We start from the raw sequence: 21,398 nt of genomic DNA, 5'->3' as shown, positions 1-21,398 counted from the left end.
AAGGAAGCCTGAGGTTTATGCTGCACCAGGGGAAAAAAAAAAAGTTCCCGAGTAACCCTGAGAGAGAGAGTCAAAAGTAGAAGGGAATCACCAAGAAAGAGAAGAATGATGATATCCAGCTCAGGACCCTGGGCGTGCCAAGCCCATACTCACCAGATGTGAGCCCCCGGGGTTATTTTCCACGCACTTAAAAAAGCGTTCCCCACCTAGAAGCGGATCATCCTGGGTCTCTAGGCGGGGCCATGGCTTTTATTCAAAAATAAATAAATAAAATAAATGGAGCCAAAATTGTTGGGAGTCACTAGGGCTGACCACGACTAATCCGCCTGTGTTTCCATTACTCTAACAAATCTCACTTTTTGTTTATTTCATGCAAAAAAAAAAAAAAAGCCAAAAAAGCCGACAAAAATTTTAGCTTAAATTTTACCGAATTTAAGCTACAATTTTTTTTTTTTATTAAACTATATTAAACTTTCTTGGTTTAACTTTTTATTCTTTATTTAATTTCGCTTTACTTATACGTGTTTCCATACCCAGTGTGACTTCGTTACTTAGCCAAGGATACTGTGCTCTGCTACACAATATTTTAATCTTGAACGTGTAACAACAAGCTCAATCTTTTATCGCGAGGTACAATGCAGCTGTCAGTAATCTCTAAGTGCATAGAACTAAGTATTACACGAAATCGAAGTATCGTGCTCTTGCCTTCGTGCTTTCGTTGAAGGTTTCTGTTTGCATCTCATTATTTTTAATTTAAATTTTATGTGTTTCGTGTATTATAACGAATTACATTATTTCCCTAGGCGTGGGAATGGTGCTTAGTTAGTATGATTATAATGTTCCATATTCTGAACATACTGCAACTGAATTCAGAATTTTAATTGTAATTTTACGTTTTTAATATGCGTAGTATAAAAATATTCAGTGGTTCCTCACATAGACAATTAGCAGAAAAAGTAGCTGATCAACTAGAATTAGAATTAGGAAATGCTGTTTTAAAGAAGTTCAGCAACGGAGAAACACAGTAAGTGGAAATCGCTACAGAAATTGATTAATAATTATTTTAAATGATAAACTATTTTAATGTTTGGTACAGTTCTCATGTATTTGTTAACAAACTTAGGAGGTTAAAATTCAGATCTTGGGTACCACTCCATACTTCGACTAAAATTCAGGAAGAAGGCAGTGATCGGTAGGTGCCACTCACTGTTTTCCCCCGCAATCTGGCCTCCTAGGTTAATATGCCTAGGATGTTTATACCCCCACTTGCCGCTGTTTTAAAATTGGGAACTCGTTTTCCAATTTTAAAACAGCAGGATGGGGGGAGATAAACACCCTACCTAAGCTAAGTACCCCCTGCATCGACGACACAAAACAATCAGAAAGAAAACGTCTTCACAGTAATCACCCAATCACAGAACTCGACCGTACAATTACTCCGTTCTACGACCATGCCCTCTGCGCGGAGACAAGTGGTACCCAAATAATAGATTTTAGCCACATAGGGACCATCCACAAATCATGTAATGCAAGACGTGGTGGGGATCAGCAAATATCACGATGCGTTACCAGAAGGATCTTAGAGTCAGCAAGAGGCCCCTGGAAAAAACAATCTCAACGAGCTGACTTGTCTTTCCTCGTAGGAGTTCGGGACTCAATTTCCGGGCTTCTTCCACGGTGTTTGTCCCAGGAGAAACTCTCCCCCCCCCATCTCTCGATACTGCTTGTTACCGGTGCGGAAACGAATGCTATGGAAGCGAAGGCCTAGCGAGTCATCACTTCACTAGAGAAGTGAACTAATGATAGGTTAATGTTTGCTCTGATAATTGCTCTTTAATATTTGCTATCAACGGCAATTAGTGGGAGCAAATATTAAATAGCCATTCACAATGGGAGAAAATTTGCGAATGGCTGCATCAGCAGTGTAACTATCATACTGCCAAATTGCGCAATGCGAAAAGTTGGAGAGGACTGGAACCCTTGCCAAATGGGTCCACAATGAATCCAAAACATGCAATTTAAAATTCTAACAGAACCTGTTTTCGGGATTTGCGGTGGAGGGTAGGCAGAGAGTTCTCAGACAAGTCTGTTTTGCAGCTTTTCAGTTTACAAAAAAAAAAAAAAAAAAACAACCAAACTATTATATTAGGCCACCCGAACATATGCCGTGTTGTGTCTTATGTCTGTTAATTGCATGTGTTCTATGGTCGATTTTTCTGTTTTTCTGGACGAAAAACCACAGTTTCTGTGGAAAAAACGTTGCTAACTACGTCTGAGATCGAGTAACTCAACTACGAAGTGCAAAAAAGCCCATTAAAGTTTCTCGCGTCATCGACGGGATTCGAACCCGGGCCCTTTTACAGGCATATATTACCTGAAATACCTGAGTTCTCTCATGGCAAATTTTGAATTTTTTTTTAAAATTCCGTAAATGCCGAGTTTTTTTTTCCGCCATACATTTTTGCATCGGTCCTGCTGATTCTGGGAACCCCAGGGGTTCACATCTGGTGAGTATGGGCTTGTTCCAATAAACTACAAAGAATCAGAAATTAACACAGAACCATAAAACAGTATAATCTCGAAATCTCAAAGCAAAAAATAGCTAGCTGGCAGTCATTCGTCTCCACTGTGGGCAACTCCAACCAGTGGGGACTACTCTATAAACTTAGCAGAGATAAAGTGACTACCAATGATATCTAAAACTCCATACTAACTAACAATTTTGAAACCACGACCTGGCATGATACTGTCACAATGATTCTGGATAAACTTTTCCCTCAAGATGATCAGTCAACAGACTCTCCCACTCAATCCATAACAAGAACCCTCAATCGTCAATATTCCTCCACCGTGGATACTGACCTGTTTATTCAACAAGAGCTTCAAACAGCTTTAAATAAAATCAATGTCCAAAAATGTCATGGACCTGATTTGCTGTAGAACACTGTCATTAAGAAGTTCGGAGAAACTTCTGCAACAAATGTCTTCTCTGTGGTACTTTTCCCTGTCTCTGGAAGAACTAGTCAAACTACTAAGAAAACCCCACAATCCCCCATCAGACCCCAGAGCCTTCTGCCCCCATCTCTTTCCTATCGAATTTGGAAAAACTCTACGAACGACTACTTGCCCCAAGAATCTATGATCTCTTCCAAGCTCAAGACATCTTTTCACCTCACCAGTATGGATTCCTTAAGGGTAAGTCCAGTGAAGATGCACTTCTTGCGTTAAAAAATTACATCCAGAATTCCATATCAAAATATGAAATGGTCATCTTCATAGACTTCGAAGGTGCTTTTGACTTTCTTTGGTGGGAGAGCACCCTCATAAGTCTTCGGAACATCTCATGCTCCCCTCAGTTATACCAAGCTATCCGAGCCTATTTTGATCACAGATCCATACAAATTACTTCAAAAACCTGCAGCATAACACGAGCTCTCAATAGAGGATGTCCGCAGGACTCTGTTCTGGGGCCGCTCTTCTGGAACATTACTCCGAATACATGGCTAACCAGATATTTTGATTTTGCTACTCAATTTGCATATGCTGATGACCTTGTCATTGTCTTCTCAGGCAACTCCAGGCGACAAATTCAAGAAAGAGCCTTTTCGGTCTTAAAGGATCTCATCGAATCGTCAACTGCCAACAAACTTAAAATATCTCCATCCAAAACCCGGCTCATGATCTTTAAAGGTCAACTAAATATTCATCATCCTCATATCTTGAAAATAGCTAACAAGCAAATGCCATATGTTAAGCACTTAAAAATTCTTGGTGTGATCATTGATGATAGAATCAATTTTACTCCCACTTAAACCACCTAATAGATAAAATCAAGAAATTTACTACGGCTATTGTTCGGATTATGAGAACTGAGTAGGGGCTTGGATGCAGAGTTCTTCTCTTATATTACATGGCAGTATTCATACCTATTGCAACCTATCCTGCTTCGGTTTGGTATGACAGAATAAAGAACTTCAAACTGAAATCAAAACTACTCTCCTTGCAAAGATCCGTGATTATTACAATGCTCCGTGCCTGCAGAACTGTCTCAACTGATGCCCTGCAGGTCATAGCTAGAGTATTACCGCTGGACTTGCACATTTTATATCGTTCCTTCTGCTACTTTCAAAAACACCAGACCTCCATAGAATTCTACGGAATACAAAATGATGTCCTTGCAGACACCAAAGCCCGGATATGGTCTGATTTAATAAAAAATTGCCAAGATCGTTGGGATACAACCCCTAAAGGCAGAACTACATACAAATTTATACCAGATGTCTCCTTTACTGCCAATAAGAAAAATTCCCTATGGTTCTCTGCAAACCTCTATACATCATTTATGATAACCAGACATGGCTCTTTTAACTCCAAACTCTTTCAATTCAGAATACGCAATACCGATTCTTGCCTTTGTCTCCAACTGGAAGACAAAGCCGGTATCCCAGTCTGGGCAACTGTAGGTATGGTTTTATTTTATTTATCCTTTGTGGTTTTTTTTCTATTTTATTTTATTACTTATTTATTTTTTATTTTACTTCACCTTCATTTTATTTATTTATTTATTTTTTACTTTGTATCTATATACAGGGTGATTCACTACCAGTGCGACAAACTTATTATTATTATTATCATTAGCCATATATGGTGCAAGGAAGCCTGAGGCTTATGCTGCACCAGCCAAAAAAAAAAAAATTTTTCTGAATTACCCCGAGAGAGAGAGAGAGAGAGAGAGAGAGAGAGAGAGAGAGAGTAGAAGGGAATCACCAAGAAAAAGAAGAATGATGATATCCAGCTGAGGACCCTGGGTGTGCCAAGCCTATACTCACCAGATGTGAACTTGCAGGAGGTGTAGGGGGCACAAAGACGAATCGGAATCACATAGCATTGCAGGGTCCGAAATGCCTTCGTCATGCGGTAGAGGACGTTGAACGGGAGGTCGCATGAACAGCGATCCCGCTGGAAGTCAGCATTTGCGAACCGTTTCTGTTGAAGAAACCAAGTAGCAAAAGTCCTCCGGAGTGGATAATCCGCAGGCTCCAATAATTGGACGCGTTGCAGATGGGTATTTTCGTCTTTAGTGGGTATGTCCAATCGTCCGAGGGCATAAAGAGAAGGCTACCCAAAAGCAGGAAGGTTAATATAATATGTTTATTTGTGTATAGCACTCCTAAATTTAGAGGGGTTCGAGTTACATGGATTCGAGGATAAACTTATTTAAATAGCTTAGACCCGTATTTTTAGATAATTCGATTCCTATAAACCTGGTGTATATTAATATTGAATATACACAAGGTTTATATGCTGTAGAACCTCATAAATCCAAGATCCTTGGTGACACAGTAGTTTCTGAATTTTTGAAAGTTACATTTTTTGAAGGTTATGCACATATTCAGGAGTATTCAGGGGTAATTCGTTATTTTTGTTAGAGGATTTGCTAGCTGTGCTCCCATGAGATGATGCCTCTAAGGGTATCACTTATTGAACAGCATCTCGTGATTCCTGACAACCGAAATTTCTTCATAATCCCAATAGTATTTTCCAGCACCATAACAAAACAACAAATTATTTATTAGGATCACTCATAATTGATTACATTTACCCATGTGTTTTGAGTCTGTAAATTGCGTGTGTACTTTGGCTGATTTGCCTATTTTGCTGGACAAAAAAACGCCCAGTTTATGCGGAAAAAATCTTGCTATCTACGCTTGAGACCGATTAACTCGGCCAAGGAGTGAAAAAAGAAGCCCATTAAAGTTCCTCACGTCATCGACGGGATTCGAACCTGGGCCTTCTCCACCCTGTGTGGGGAGGACGGTGACGATACCACTGTGCTACGAGCGCAGACACTTTTCCAGCAGGGAAATACAATATCCTGATAGTGCCTACACAATGGCAAGGTGTGTTTGTTTTAATTGTAGCATCTGAAAAGGCATAAGGCCAAGTGTATGTATGGAGGTGTGTAAGTATATGTGTTATTATTGTTATATCATTTCTCCCTGATTGGGGATTCCACCTTGTGAAGGGTATTGCTATCAAGTACACAGGGTGGTTTTTGTCATCTCTGACTATTCTATAGGTGTTCACGATTGCAACTTTCTGGAATATCTTGTAGGTGTTCGCTGGGAGACCTATTGCTGCTAGGCTGTTTTGTAGAGTCTTTGGCATGATACATGTGGTTGACACGATGATCGGGATGGTCGTTACTTGTTGCATATGCCACATCTCTTTGATTTCCTGTCTTAGGTTCGTGTACTTCCTGATTTTTCCCCATGGGTTTTCTTCATGTTGCCAGTGTTGGATACCGCTATGTCAATTAGTTAGGTAGCCCTTTCCTTCTTGTCCACAAGGGTTATGTCCGGTCTGTTGTGCGGAATTGTCCTATCCGTTATTATGGTGCGTTCCCAGCACAGACTGTGCATTCGTACTTGTAGTACTGTACACTTTCTTAGATCAACTGGTATTTCCTTGCTAGCTTCTGTATTATACTGGCTACCTGGTCGTGTCTATGGGTGTACTCAGTCTGAGTAACAACCTTGCATTACGCGGTGATGTGTTGGATCGTTTCTGAGGCCAGGTGGCATCGTTGACATGTGTCATCGGACACTCCGGGTTCCTTGGCAATGTATTTTCTATAGTTTCTGGTGTTTATTACCTGGTCTTGAATGGCGAGCATAAATCCTTCAGTCTCGGGGAAGAGCGTCTCGCTCGTGAGCCATGCATCGGAAGCAATTTTATCTATGTGATCTTGATGGAGATCATTGTAGTGTCTGCCATGGAGTGTCTTCTCTGCTCATCTTTCTAGCTTCTTTTGTGCCTTCTGGTTGGAAGGGGACTCCTCACTTAGGTTGAGTGGGGTATACCACTTGTCTATATTCCTTATGGCCTAGTGGAGTGCTGTTGTGCGTTTCTGGAAGTAATCCTTCAGGTTAGCAAACGCTGTTTTTTGTTGCTCGATGAGGTTTATCAGGCACCTTCCTCATCCTTTCCGAGCAATTGTCAGTCTCTTCACGGCTGACACTGGATGGTGTTGGCGGCTTTTGGTCATCATTGTCCTTGTCTTTCTCATGATATCCTCCAGCTCGGTGTTAGTCCAATCTATGAACCCAAAGGAGTATGTTATTATTATTACTATTTCTCTTATATTATTTCTCCTTGATTGGGGGGTTCCACCTCCTGACGGGTATTGCTACCAAGTACTTGGTGGTAGCAATACTTATCATTATCATTATTATTATTATTATTATTATTATTAGCCATATAGTGGAAGGAAGCCTGAAGCTTTTTTTTTTTTTTTTATGTAAACCCCAAACCCGAGAGGTATTAGAACCTATACTACTTAGTACCGTGCTTGGGTTGGAGGTTGAGAAGACGAAAGAAGATATTTGTTGACTTTGGACTCCAACTTCTGTGGACTGTAATTTTCAGGAAATACGTATGAAGGAAGGTTGTTCCAGAAAACGGCAGTTGAATGAATAAACGAGGAAGATGAAAAGTTGGTTCTGTGAGTTTGAAGTTGGACAGTAAATGGATGTTGGCTGGTGGCAGCACGTGTTCGGACTGTTTTGAAAGAGAGAACGGGAATTATAGAAGCCAATTCAGAAGAACAGTGCCCATGGAAGTATCTGTAGAAGAGGCATGCAGCAGAAACAGTACGTCTATGAGACAGCGAGTGGAGAGACTTTGTTTGAGATGAATCATTAATTAACCTAATTGCCCTCTTCTGAATGGAATCAAGAAGCCTGAGAGAGGTTTTGGGGGCACCACCCCAGGTGTGGGAACAATATTCAATGGCAGGGCGGATTTGCGATTTATACAGAGTGAGCAGCTGTTTGGAAGAAAAGCAACGCCGAGAGCGAAAGAGGAAACCAAGTTTTTTAGATGCAGAGGAAGCAATATTTGTAATGTGCTTGTGCCAAGAGAAATTAGAAGTCAGGGTAATCCCCAAAAGAGATATATCATTTTGCCTAGAAATCGGAGTGTCACTAAAGATAAGCATAGGAGCAGAAGAATCCTTTTTGCGAGATATAAGACAAGACTGAGGTTTAGAAGGGTTGAAATCGACTAAGTTGTCTTTGCCCCACTGGAGAATTACCTGAAGATCGGCATTTAAGGAATTGGTAGCAGATTTTCGAGAAGTTGAAACTGATTGAACCGGGCAAGATTTCTAAAAATGGAAACCGGAATGGAATGCGCTGTCATCGGCAAAACTATGGATAGGATTTCCAGTCAATGGAAGAAGATCATTAATATACAAGAGGAAAAGAGTGGGGGAAAGAACTGAACCTTGGGGAACACCGGCATTAGTGGAGAAGTTAGAAGACAGAGAGCCATCTACCCTCACCCTCAGTGAGCGATCAGAGAGAAAACTGGATAACCAATTAGTAGAAACAGTTGGCAAACCATAAGATGGAAGCTTGTTTAGAAGACCTTTATGCCAAACACGATCGAAAGCCTTTGAGATGTCAAGAGCAACTACTTGTGTTTCACGGTTTCGCTCATTCTGCACTAGCCAAAAAAAATTCCGAGTTACCCTGCGAGAGAGAGAGAGAGAGAGAGAGAGAGAGAGAGAGAGAGAGAGAGAGAGAGAGAGAGAAGAATGATAATATCCACCTCAGAACCCTTTGTGTGCCAAGCCCATACTCACCAGATGTGAGCCCCGGGGTAGAATTTTGTTATATTGATTGTGGAGTGCTGGCACCTGGCGACCTCGCAGGGGGAAAGGCACCCGGTCCATTGCTTTCTATGTTATGTGGACATTTATATTATTATATTATGGTTACCCGTAATTGATTACATAAACCCGTATTTTTGTCTGTAAATTGCATGTGTTCTCTGGTCGATTTGCCTGTTTTGCTGGATGAAAAAACCGCAGTTTCTGCGAAGGGAGGAAAGTTTGCTCGCTACTCCTGAGACCAACTAACTCAGCCACGGAATGAAAAAAAGCCCATAAAATTCCCTCGCGTCATCGATGAAATTCGAACCCTGGCCTTTTCCTCCCAGTTTGGGGCGAACGGTGACGATACCACTGTGCTACCGCGCAGACACCCTATGTTGACATGCTTTTTTTGCCTGCACTTTCATCAGATCTATCTCTATCACCTATCGAACCCATTTGAGATGTGATGGGACGTTAACTGACCTCCCCTCTCGGTCCACTGCCGTTGTTTCCCAACTCATACCAAAAACGCAAGAAGCATGCCGGATGTTCATTAATATGACATTCAACACCTTCTCGATTGACTCCCGCGATGTTTGGTCAATTGTATCGCAGTTCGTGGTGGCGATACTTCATATTGATGTGCACCATTTTCGTGAGTACTGTTCGATCGACTTATCTGTCTCTCAAGGTCATATTTTTGAAGCTGCACTGCTTTTAGACAAGGAATGATCTTGTATAATAGAGTGCGAATCTGTTTATTGGCATTACGAATTATTTTTATATTAAGTAATACGCTTTTGGTTTCTTCAAGTTAATTTTTTAGAAGCGTTAGCGTATATGGGTAATTCTCCTTATCGTCTTCCTGTTCGCCCCAGGGGCTCACATCTGGCGAGTTTAGGTTTGGCACACTCAGGGTCCTCAGCTGGATATCATCATTCTTCTCTTTCTTGGTGATTCCCTTCTCTCTCAGGGTGATTATTTTATTTTATTTATTTATTTATTTTTGGTGCAGCATAAGCCTCAGGCTTCCTTGCAGCATATGGCTAATAATAATAATAATACAATACAATTTATTTTTATCAAGAGAATTTGTTTACAATAAATAATAATAATAATAATAATAATAATAATAATAATAATAATAATCTCCTGTTGGATGAATTTTCATAAAATTTCAAATTTGGGCCTTTAAGAAGATTTATCAAGGCTTCCCGAATTTCGTTAAATTCGGCCAATAGAAATTTGTCAATTATTTTTTTTTGTCCATCAGTCCACGTACAACAACTCGATTCCCAGTAGATGGATTTTCATGAAATTTTATACTCTTTTTTTTAATTTTTTTTTTTTTTTAGCCATATGGTGCAAGGAAGCCTGAGGCTTTTGCGGCACCAGGCAAACAAAAAAAAAAAAAAAAAAAAATCCGAGTTACCCTGAGAGAGAGAGAGAGAGAGAGAGAGAGAGAGAGAGAGAGAGAGAGAGAGAGAGAGAGAGAGAGAGAGAGAAGAAAATCGCCAAGAAAGAGAAGAATGATGATGTCCAGCACCCTGGGTTACCATCTTCTGCACTCATAAAAAGAGGACATTTACATGTTTTGGGGCGAATAAAAAAAGAGGACAAAAAGTTCATCTTGGATTAAAAAAGAGGACAGAAAAGAGGAGAAATATATTATGCAAATAATAAAATAAAGACAATGTAAACCACATTTACTGATCTTTAGGATTAGGGTTCATATTTGTCTTGAGAAATTATTTCTTTCAATAGCTCTGGATTGCCTCTCAAATATGTGTAAAAATCAATGCATGGCATATGTTTGAAATTGTACTGCAAAAACAAAATACCTTTTACAGAATTGACATTTAACCTATTCCTTTCTTTCGTCCACTGACTTTGCATTAGAGAGAATACTCTCTCTACATTTGCATTGTGAGGAGGAATTGAATTCCATTTCTGAATGGAATTCAATATTTTTTGAATTACTAAAATATTTGGCCCACTTTTCATGTATAAGCATGTTTTTAAAGTTTTTATTATTCATTTGACCCTCAAAAAATTTCTTCAAATTGTTAAATTGGTCAAAACACTTAACGTCATCAATTGTTACCCCTTTGTCAATCAAGTAGGAAATAGAACATTCTGCATCGTTCCAGCTTGGTACTGCATCCATTTTCATCCACATAAAACAGGAAATGGATTCCATATGGTGAAGCCACTTATCTAAATATTCCATGCAATTTCTATACAGATTTTTTGTATCACTAGAAAATTTTTCACATTCAAGTACAAGTCCTTCATCATGTTTTTGTGTAGCATTTCCTTTACTCTTAATGGCATGAAGTTGTGATCCATCCGTTTCGAGATAATTTCTTTCACTGAAACTAAGACATCTAGCACTTCTGCAGCTTACTTTCCCTTTCAGTTCGTTGTATGTGTGTATGGGATACACTCATAAGTGATTGCATGAATCAAAGATGAATCTCACTAAATCCATTTTCAAAGAACCTTTTAATCACAATGGGAGGTTTTTCTTGGACAGAAAATAAGCCTGTAAAGCTAGAAACATATCTATGAGCCTTGTGAAGCTTGGAAATAATGAAAGCCATCTCGTCTTGCTGTGAGAAAGGAGCTGTCTATATGCAATCTCAACAAACTCACAGTATTCCTTAAGCTCTTCAGTCCGGACTGTATAATTATGAAAATACTGGTAAATTTTAAAAACAATGTTCTCTACATCAACTTCCCAAAGTTCTGCGGCATTCTGAAGACAATTGTTCAAAATATGTGCAGGGCAGCCCACTCCAATCAAAGTCTTGTTATGCAACAATTTCTTTAATTTTGCAAAGACATTATTCCCTTCTTCATTTCGTTTCAGTCCTCCAAGCATTGTATTGCAATTGTTCCCAGTGAATGAAATACATTTTTCACACAAACCATTTTTTTTCAAGAGTTTCTTTAATACGTAGAAATGGTATCTGCAGTCTCGTTAGGCATCTTCTGTAATTCAATTAATTTTGTTTGTACCCTCCTTCATTTACATCAAAATACTGAATAATTAATGGGAAGATTTTTTCAGAACCATGATTACTTCCATCAGTTGAAACCCCACAGTATGCAATTTTATTTTCTTTTAAAGTTTTTACAGTAACATTAAGAGAATGATTTGCAAGTACAAAGTTTACAATGGCTTCTGTCATGGTTCTAGCGCAGGAAAATCCTTTTGCTATCTCAGAATCAAAAAATACATTTTTTAACATGACAGTTGTGCAATCCATTGATTTGTAACTACTATGATGTTTAACAGTGTGAAAAGCAAAGATACCCTCTGCAGCAACCAGATCATATTCTATTTTACCGACAGCTTTGAGAAAAAAACCTGTAACTTTTCCCGAAGAGGCCTCATCTTGAATTGCTTTCTTGTACTTCTCAGTTTCAATGTGATGCTTCAAATCACCAACCCCTTTATTGGCTACTGAAACATATGTCCCCATTCTGCAAACTTTACATTCAGCTTCCCATTCCTCTCGGCCAGATACAAAACATGGAAATTTGTTTTTCATCTCTACTGTAAACATACACTTCCTTTTAAGCATTTTAGGGGAAGTATAGTCTTTATAATATTAATTTTTATAATTGAAATAATAATAAATATTTTTTATTGTAAGTAGTGAAGCATAAATTTTATTAAGGTTAGATTATGTTTTACATTCACACTAAACTAACCTAATTGCAGAAAAGTACCTACAGGTATAAAGATGGATAATAAATATTTTTTGTAATTAAAGTGAAAAACAGTATTTTAAAAAAAAGGTAAACTTTGGTATTATATAAACTAGTGTCTGCCTCTTGATTGGATCGTTGATAAGTATACCAAATTTAGTCGACAATACGCAACTTTCGATCAATTTGGTGTGTACACAGCTGAAATCCACGTTTTCATATGCTGCAATCAATTTCTAGAGAAAACAGTCCCTCTAACTGTCAATATTTATTTGACATGCTGGAATTCCTGTAATTTATATATCTTTTTCTAGCACACCATCTGATCTTCACGCGTTATCTACTCTCTAAACCAAAATATTATGACCTTCACGCGTTATCTACTCTCTAAACCAAAATATTATATTGCTAGACTATATAAAATTTATATGTGCGTAAATTCCAAAGCAGGCGTGGGTTGGTAACAATCTCAAGCACTAAATTGAGCGTCGTCGGGGTGTTCCGCCTAATTGTCAACACGGAAATTCGAATAGAAGAATCGTCTCCTATTCCGAAAAACGTATAACTGTATAACGTAACTCGGTAGTTTTCTTCGAGCTTGCATAAAAAAATGGCGTATAATATAAAAATCCGGACATTTTGATAAATTTATAAAAATCCACCTGGACAAAAATTTTAGACAAAAAATCCGGTTAAAAGAGGACGGATGGTAACCCAAGTGTCAAGCCCATACTCACCAGATGTGAGCCCCAGGGGCTATTTCGTTTAGAAGTAGAACAATTTGTCGAGCCTTTTCAAACTTTTAAAATCAGACCAATAGAAATCCGGAAACTATTATCTCTCTCTCATTTTTTTCCTTTTTTTTTTTTTTTTGATATCACATAGGCTATCCATATATCGTATATTGTAGCTAAAGCAGTGGGTATTATGTTTGTTACCGTGAATTGATTGCAGTAATAATAAATGTGGTTTCGGTTCGAACATAAATTGTTCCCCTTAGCTCGTTTTTTTTTTTTTTTTTTAAATTATAAGTCATGAATTTTTACTGTTTGTTTATACTGTACATATTATTAGGAAAATGTAAGCCGAATTTTATGGACATATCAGCAAAATTTACTCGACCTTCAATATGTGTGGCAGTGATCACAGTGTGCTGAAGTGGGATTTACTCAAAGAGGTAACTACCATTAGGGGTAAAGGGAAGGGTTACTGCTTTCGTAAAGGCGACTACAATGGACTGAGACAGTATTTAAATTCTATACAGTGGGACCAACTGATGATGTTACCAACAGCAAATTCAAAATGGGAAGCATTCAAAGAACTTATCTTTGAAGCTACTAGGCTTTACATACCAACTAAGAAATATTGTTCAAGGTTTAGGCCTAAGTGGATGTTAGATGAACTAATGAGACATATGGCAGAGAAGAAAAATGCATGGGATACATACAAATTAACACGTGACACAGAAGCCTATGATAGATACAAGTTGATCTGTAACCAAGTTACAAAGGAGGTTAGGCAGGCGAAGGCAGATTACGAGAAATCTTTGGCAAGGGATGCAAAGAAAAACAGCAAAGAGTTCTTTACTTATGTAAACTCTAGAAGGAAGGGGATGAATCAGATTGATCCGCTTGATATCGATGGGTCAACTGTTGATGATCCTGCTCAGGTAGCTAACAAACTAAATGAATATTTTGCATCGACATTCACACACGAGGAGTTATTCAGTGAGGGGAATGCCAGAGGTGTATTCAACTCTGGCAGTAAGCTAGAGAATCTTGTAATAACTGAGTCAAGTGGAGGAGAAATTGTTGATTTGTGTGTTATTTTTTTAGTTTTTAGGAGCATTAGCAACTAAGGCCATATTGCTCCGGGATATGCGGTGGTCATTCCCTGACCTTTCCGCATCCTCCGTATTTGGTGGTGAAGGGCTTGAACCCCGGTCTAATCAAGAAGCGTGCGCTACGCACTGCTGCTCCTTCCCACCTGGCTACGGAGACGCCTAGAAATTGTTGAAGATAAATACAAGAAAGGCACCTGGGGTGGATGGGATCTATCCAGTTATATTAAAGGAGGCAGCAAAGGAAGTAAGCACACCCTTAGCCATAATTATGAGAGCTTCCTTAGACTCAGGAGAAGTACCCATGGACTGGAGATGTGCAAATGTGACTCCAATTCACAAAGGAGGATCAAAGGGCAACACAAGTAATTATAGACCTGTTAGTTTAACTTCTGTTCCCGGAAAATTAATGGAGGCACTGGTTAAAGAAGCACTGCAGGATCATCTAGACAAGACTTCAGTGATAGCTCAGACACAGCATGGTTTTGTTAAGGGGAAGTCTTGCCTGACCAATTTGATTGGATACTATGATGCAGTCACAAAAGAACTGGATGCAGGGAATAACTTTGATATTATATACTTGGATCTTAGAAAGGCTTTTGATACTGTTGCACATGGAAGACTGCTGCACAAATTGGAGCAGTGTGGCATTGGAGGCAAATTGCTGCTATGGATAAAGGGGTGGTTGAGGTGGAGAAGACAGAGAGTGGTAATCAATGGACACTGCTCATCGTGGACTAATGTTATTAGTGGAGTCCCTCAGGGTTCAGTATTGGGTCCATTATTATTTTCTGTATTTATAAATGATATTGATGATGGTATATCAAGCTTAATATCAAAGTTTGCAGACGATTCATTCAAAGGTTGGCAGGGTTGTTAAGGACACTAATGACAGTACGCTGCTGCAACAGGATCTAGTTAAGTTGAGCAGATGGGCTGAGAGGTGGCAAATGAAGTTTAACATTGACAAATGTAGTAAAGTACTACATATGGGAAACAGCAACCCCAGAGCAGTGTATCAACTCTGTGGTACTACACCAACAGTGGTAGAGAATGAAAGGGACCTGGGGGTTGTTGTGTAGGCAGATATGAAGTTTTCTGAGCAGTGCATATGGGCTGCAAGAGTAGCTCATGGTGTATTGTCGATGATATATAGGAATTTTTCTAGCAGGGATAAGGAGGTGATTATTCTCTTGTATAAGGCAATGGTCAGGCCACACCTAGAGTACTGTATACAGGTCTGGAGGCCTCATTTCAAGAAGGATGTAGAGATGCTGGAACGAGTACAGAGAAGGGCAACAAGATTAGTGAATGGAACAAAGGGGTGCTCTTACGAAGAAAGGCTTAAGTTTTGCAAATTACAGTGTCTGGAAACTAGGCACCAGCGAGGTGATCCGATAGAGGTGTATAAAGCCTTGAATGGTTTGAGCATGCTCAATGCTGATGTGATTCTTCCTCTTGCTCAGAATAATCACCTGAGAGGGCATAAATTCAAATTGAAGAAAGATGTTGTTGTTATTTGGTTTTTAGGAGCATTAGCAACTAAGGCCATATTGCTCCGTGAATATGCGGTGGTCATTCCTGACCTTTCCGCATCCTTCGTATTTGGTGGTGACGGGCTCGAACCCCGGTCTAATCAAGAAGCGTGTGCTACGCACTGCTGCTCCTTCCCACCTGGCTACGGAGGCGCAGAGGAAAGACAGATGTAGGATGGACGTGAGGAAATTTGCCTTTAGCCAGTGGGTGGTTGGTTGGTGGAACAGACTTCCATCCCTTGTCGTGGAAGTTGATAGCCTAAATAAGTTTAAGGCTCAGCTGGACAGATATTTCGAACATACAGAGGGGTGAAGTGGAAGTGGTTATTTTTTATTTTTTGGGTGATGTTGCATAAGCTTGCTTTCTTGCATCAAATGCCTTTGCTAATGCTAATGCTAATGTGCATATTGAAATTAACTGACTTGGACTAAAAAAAAAAATCAAATTTATTATATTAGCGTCACGCGTCTGGTTGCTTTGCCTGTTTTGCTGGACGAAAAAAACCCAAGTTTCTGGGGAAAAATCTTGCTATCTAAGCATGAGACCGACTAACTCAGCCACGGAGTGAAAAAAGTCTATTAAAGTTCCTCGCGTCCTCGACGGGATTCGAACCCTGGCGTTTTCCATATGGTGTGTGGAGGACGATGATGATACCACTAAAGTGTAGTGTGTTAGTTGTCTAATGGCACCAGGGGTTCCTCCATCTCTGCGTTGTATTTTTTGTAAGTGACACAGAACTCTGTGGAGGCCAGAGATTTTATTATTATTATTAGCTATATGGTGCAAGGAAATCCAAGGCTTATGCGCCCCACCAGCCAAAAAAAAAAAAAAAAAAAAAAAAAAACCTCCCGAGCCACCCCAAGAGAGAGAGAGTCAAAAGTAGAAGGGAATCACCAAGAAAGAGAAGAATGTTGATATCCAGCCAGGACCCTGGGTGTGCCAAGCCCATACTCACCAGATGTGAGCCCCTGGGATTATTTAAAAAGTGTGTGGGGAGTGGTTTGTTGTGTAGTGTTATGTTCTGTTGTTTCTCTGACCACTTAGCTGTTGGGCCCCTATTGGAACCTACTGTTGCCCACACATTGCCACGAGGAGGCAGGTCAGGTACTCAGTAGATTATTTAAGTACTCTGGCAGACTCTATCACTTAGTTTCCAAGGAGTTCAGTGGCTAAGCCTAAAAAAAAAAAAAAAAAGGGACAACACTGGAATTTGGAAAGGCTGAAAGAGATTTACAAGGAAGCGGTAGAATTTAGATGTTGATTAGAATTTGGTGGCATTGTTAGGGGCGTACTCGGTTGGTTTAGTGAGAGAGAGAGAGAGAGAGGGGGGGGGGGGAGACTGAAGACTGGGGAGGAAACAGGTAGAAGGATGGGGATGATAGAGTAGGCATCCCCAAAGAGGTCAGTGGGGACGAGCCCCGCCAGGCAAAGTATGGGGGAAGCAGGGAGAGGACGAGACAGAAACCTGTCTCCTCCCTTCCCTGCCTGGGGATGAGGTTTTAAAGGGAACCGGGTTAGAGTACCCAGTTCAGATCGTCAATGCCATGTTGTGTCGATTCCGGTAGCATGGTCAAACTGCTCTGCGGGTAGGATGTGTTAGCTGGCAGTGGAGGGTGGGTTTAGTGAGGAGAGGGGGGGAGACTGAAGACTGGGGAGGAAACAGGTTGAAGGATGGGGACGATAGAGTAGGCATCCCCAAAGAGGTCAGTGGGGATGAGCCCCACCAGTCTTCAGTCTCTCCCCCCCTTCAAACTGCCCATCCTGCTCTGTGGGTAGGATATATTAGCTGGCAGTGGAGGGTGGGAGAGAAACACATTTACTTCATTCATAATCTGCATTCTATTTTTATACTTTTTTCTTATATTTTATAATATATATATATATATATATATATATATTCTGTTAGGTTATATATATATATATAAAATTATTATTTTTATTTTTTAATTTTATTTATTTATTTTTATATATATTTTATTTATTTATTTTATTTTTATTTTTATTCATCTCACTCAGTCATCTTTTTTGCACACACCAGGGTGGGGGGGATGTAATGGTGTTTGATGTAAATTTAAATACTAATGCATAATAGTTAAGCTAAATAAGCAAGAATATAAAATATTAAAACTAGGGTTAGCAACATTTATGGTTTGTGTTCTTTTTCTCACACACTTACACTCTCATTTGTTCTTTTGGCTTTCATTTCATTTGTTCGACTCTTGCTTTCTATGCCCTGCACTCCACTCTCTGGGCACCTCAACTTAATGTTATGCTTCAGTTACAGTGCAGGCCTAGCTGCAAGTTTTTTGCAGGCCAGGGGAGAATGCAGTGATAGTGTTTGTGTTGTTAGTATATAAAGTAAGTTAAGTTATTATTAACTTTGTGTTCTTTCGGCCAATTACATTTGCTCTTCCACTCATTCCCATTCACTATAACACTTATTCACTCTCTTTGTGCCACTCTTTCTTTCACCAAACAGACATTTATTCCCTTTTACCATAATTCCCAATTCACTCTGTGCCGAGCCTATTCATTCTGTCTTTCATTCTCATTCATTTATTCTACATTGCACCCCTGCTACTAGCTTACTGATATTTTTCAGCTAATCTGCTTCGCTGACTGCCTGTACATCTCCCTCCCCTACATGGTTGTGCCCCAGGTTCCTACACATGGCGGGGTAGTCCTGGGGGGGGGTACACATGTCAATCAGGTTTTGTTGTCAGGTTTCTGTCAGGGTGCAGAATACTGCTATCCCGACAGTTTTTAAGTCATCATCATCTGGGCAGGTGATGATGCTACTGTGCAGACAGCTGACTTGGACTGCAAGAATAAATCGGAAATATTTGGAAATACTTGTTTAAAAGAAAGACACTATAAACCACGTCATGTGTATGTTATGTTTGTTTATTGGGATGGTCATAAGGTAACAAAATTATAACAATATAACCACCTCAACGCTGGCATCTAACAACCAGGTGACATTTCGTTATGTAAGAAAAAAAAACCTTGTATAAATTTAATATGTTTATGTATTGCATTTTAATTTTTAATTGTTTTGGGAAGGAAAGATAAGACCTTGAATGGGTTGAGCAGGCCCTATGCTGATGGGATTCTTCCTCTTGCTCAGATTACAAACCTGAAGGGCATAAATTCAAATTGAGGAAGGACAGTTGTAGAATAGATGTTCGTAAATTTGCCTCTAGCCACTGGGTGGTTGATTGCTGGAACAAACTTCCATCAGTCGTCGTTAAAGTTGATAGCTTAAATAAATTCAAGGAAGAACTGGACAAACTTTTAGAGCGAATGGTTGTGTGAAATGGATTTTTTTTTTGGCTGATACTGTATAAGCTTGCTTTTTTTGCATCATATGCCTCTACTAATGCTAATGTGAAATGTTAGAAGAAAGATTAGGCTTGATTTAAAGGGAAGCAATCATTGGAGCATTGTAATTTCAGGAAGAAAATGTGTTTATTTCTGGTTGTTGAGGGAATGCTGTCAATAGAGAATAGGTAATAGGGACGACATTAAAGGGTGAAAGGAAATAAGCACTCTGAGAGTAGACTGTGCCGTACATAGGAAACATGAGAATTATAACCGCTTGGCCAAATAGTATTATGTGAGGGTCTTCAAACAAGGAAGTGGAGACAGTACTGAAAAAATAGTGAAAAAGAGATGTAAGAGACCGAGCAATTCCGGATCAACCTAAAGACTCGAAGAATCCTGCTACACTATGAGAGAGTGAAAATCTGGTAGACATAGAGGTTTCCAGTGGGGAATCTTTGTTCTAGAGCAACATTTCCCAAATCTGGTCAAACTCCTCCCATCCTTGTACAAGGTTATTTTTGGTCTTGTGATGTCACAAGGCCATAATTGTAGAACTGGTTATAGGAATATGAGAGTGAATTCAGTCTCCTGCAGTGGCTTTGTGAGTCACCAGATCGCAATTCAGCTGGGCATCCGTGCAATGAAGCAGAACGACCTTTTCAGAGTAGAAGGTTCACAACCATCCAATTTGCAAAATCTGTGGAAAGCAATTGGATGTACCAGCATCTCTGTGGTATGCTTTTGCCAACTTGTTGAGTCCTTGCCATGAGGAGTCCAGTCTGTTATGAGGATTGAAGGTGGGATAGGTTACCTGCTAAAAGTTGCCACTCAGCATACACTGCACAGTGATATGAATGACAAGCTTGGGTGCCATTAAAATAATAATTTAATTTGAATTTGTTTTTCTTCAGGAAGGGGCAATATTATGATGTGATATATGTGATTGAGAGTAAGAAGCCGGAATTTAGCTTAAATTTCTCTTGAATTTTTACCACATTTCATATATATAAAAAAGGAATAGTTACCTACAACTTATTATCATAAAATAGAGTATTTTTGCAATTTACTCAAGCTCTGAGGGGAGGCGATCATCTCCTCTTGGAAGTACCATTGGTAAGTGAGATTATAAATAATTTACAGTTTTAATTTTTTGACAAATATCGTTGGCTGAAGGAGAGGACTGGAGACAGGGAGAGATGGAAATAGGAGCAAAATGTGTCTGTAATTTTACTATGTAGCAGAAAACATATGATAAACTAATTAACATTTATGCATCACTTATAAGTGTTTTTTTGGCTTTTTAAAGTATTTCTGATCTTTGGTTCATACTGTACTTGCATATTAATTAACTTTTAATACTTCCAGGGTGAAGATATTTGAATCAGTAAGAGAAGAAGATGTGTTTATTATTCAAAGCGGCTGTGGTGATATCAATGATAATCTCATGGAACTTCTAATTATGATTCATGCCTGCAAAATGGCTTCAGCGTATAGAGTTACTGCTGTGATTCCTTGTTTTCCTTATGCACGTCAAGACAAGAAAGAAAAGGTCAGATTGTGTAATTCATTCTTGAATCAGTTTCTTAAATTATAAAAATCAAAATGTTCAGTGGCAGAATTGGCAGTTTTTAGGCCCTTTGCAAAAGCTCATGTTTTCCCTATGTTATCTAATATAACCGTTGAGACATCAATTTCATGATTTCATACTCAGGTGAATCGAATGTAAATTATAGTTATACATAGTAAACTCTGTAAAGTCTTGCACTTTACAATCTGTAATTCTTTAAAATCGGGAAAATAATCAACATTTTAAAATCCGGAAATATTGAGAAACCAATCTGGCACTCGTAAGCATTTGTCTTTAAAAAACATGTAAAAAAGGGTGACATTTTTCTCTTTATAAGATGTTGCGGGACTGTCTGTTTCTTTTGCAACAAGTTTCCATGGTATTGTATTACTTTCAAACACTCTCTCTAAAAGGGTAGTTGGCCATTTCTTTAAAAGACAGCCCTTTTCAAGACTAAGTTGGCTCCCAATAGATCGCACATGGCCTCTAGTGGCAACATGCAGAGAAAGCAGTCGTAAAGGTCAGTGTATACAAAATAATTTTTTCAAAGTTGTAATATAGCTAAAGCTACCTGTTGAAATTAGTGCAGTACCAGGGAAACTAATTTCAGGCATAGAAAGGCAGTTTTTTTTTTTTTTTTTGTGAGAATTAAGAACTTTAAATTATCTCTGTAGTTGAAATCGTGCTGTCCAGGTAGCCATTTATAAATGTTTACAGATGTAAAGAAGTTCATTGTTTGTGCTTATTATTTATTG

The 21,398-nt window shown here is 39.1% G+C and overlaps 1 protein-coding gene across 1 annotated transcript in view; it reads left to right on the top strand.

Moving 5' to 3' along the window:
- The first annotated feature begins 902 nt into the window (after positions 1-902).
- The window catches only part of LOC150088118 (ribose-phosphate pyrophosphokinase 2-like), an 81,141-nt gene continuing 60,645 nt past the window's right edge, over positions 903-21,398 (top strand). The window contains exons 1-2 of the mRNA XM_090370579.1: positions 903-1,024; positions 20,442-20,625. Of these exons, the coding sequence (XP_090226705.1) occupies positions 903-1,024; positions 20,442-20,625 (306 nt within the window). The remainder of the gene's footprint in view (positions 1,025-20,441; positions 20,626-21,398) is intronic.

This window comes from Mastigoproctus giganteus, chromosome 3 (assembly GCF_048544385.1).
Source record: "Mastigoproctus giganteus isolate SK-2022 chromosome 3, ASM4854438v1, whole genome shotgun sequence".
NCBI classification, from domain to species: Eukaryota; Metazoa; Arthropoda; class Arachnida; order Uropygi; family Thelyphonidae; genus Mastigoproctus; species Mastigoproctus giganteus.
Note: the sequence above shows the minus strand (reverse complement) of the source record. Positions and strands in the feature narration are given on the sequence as shown.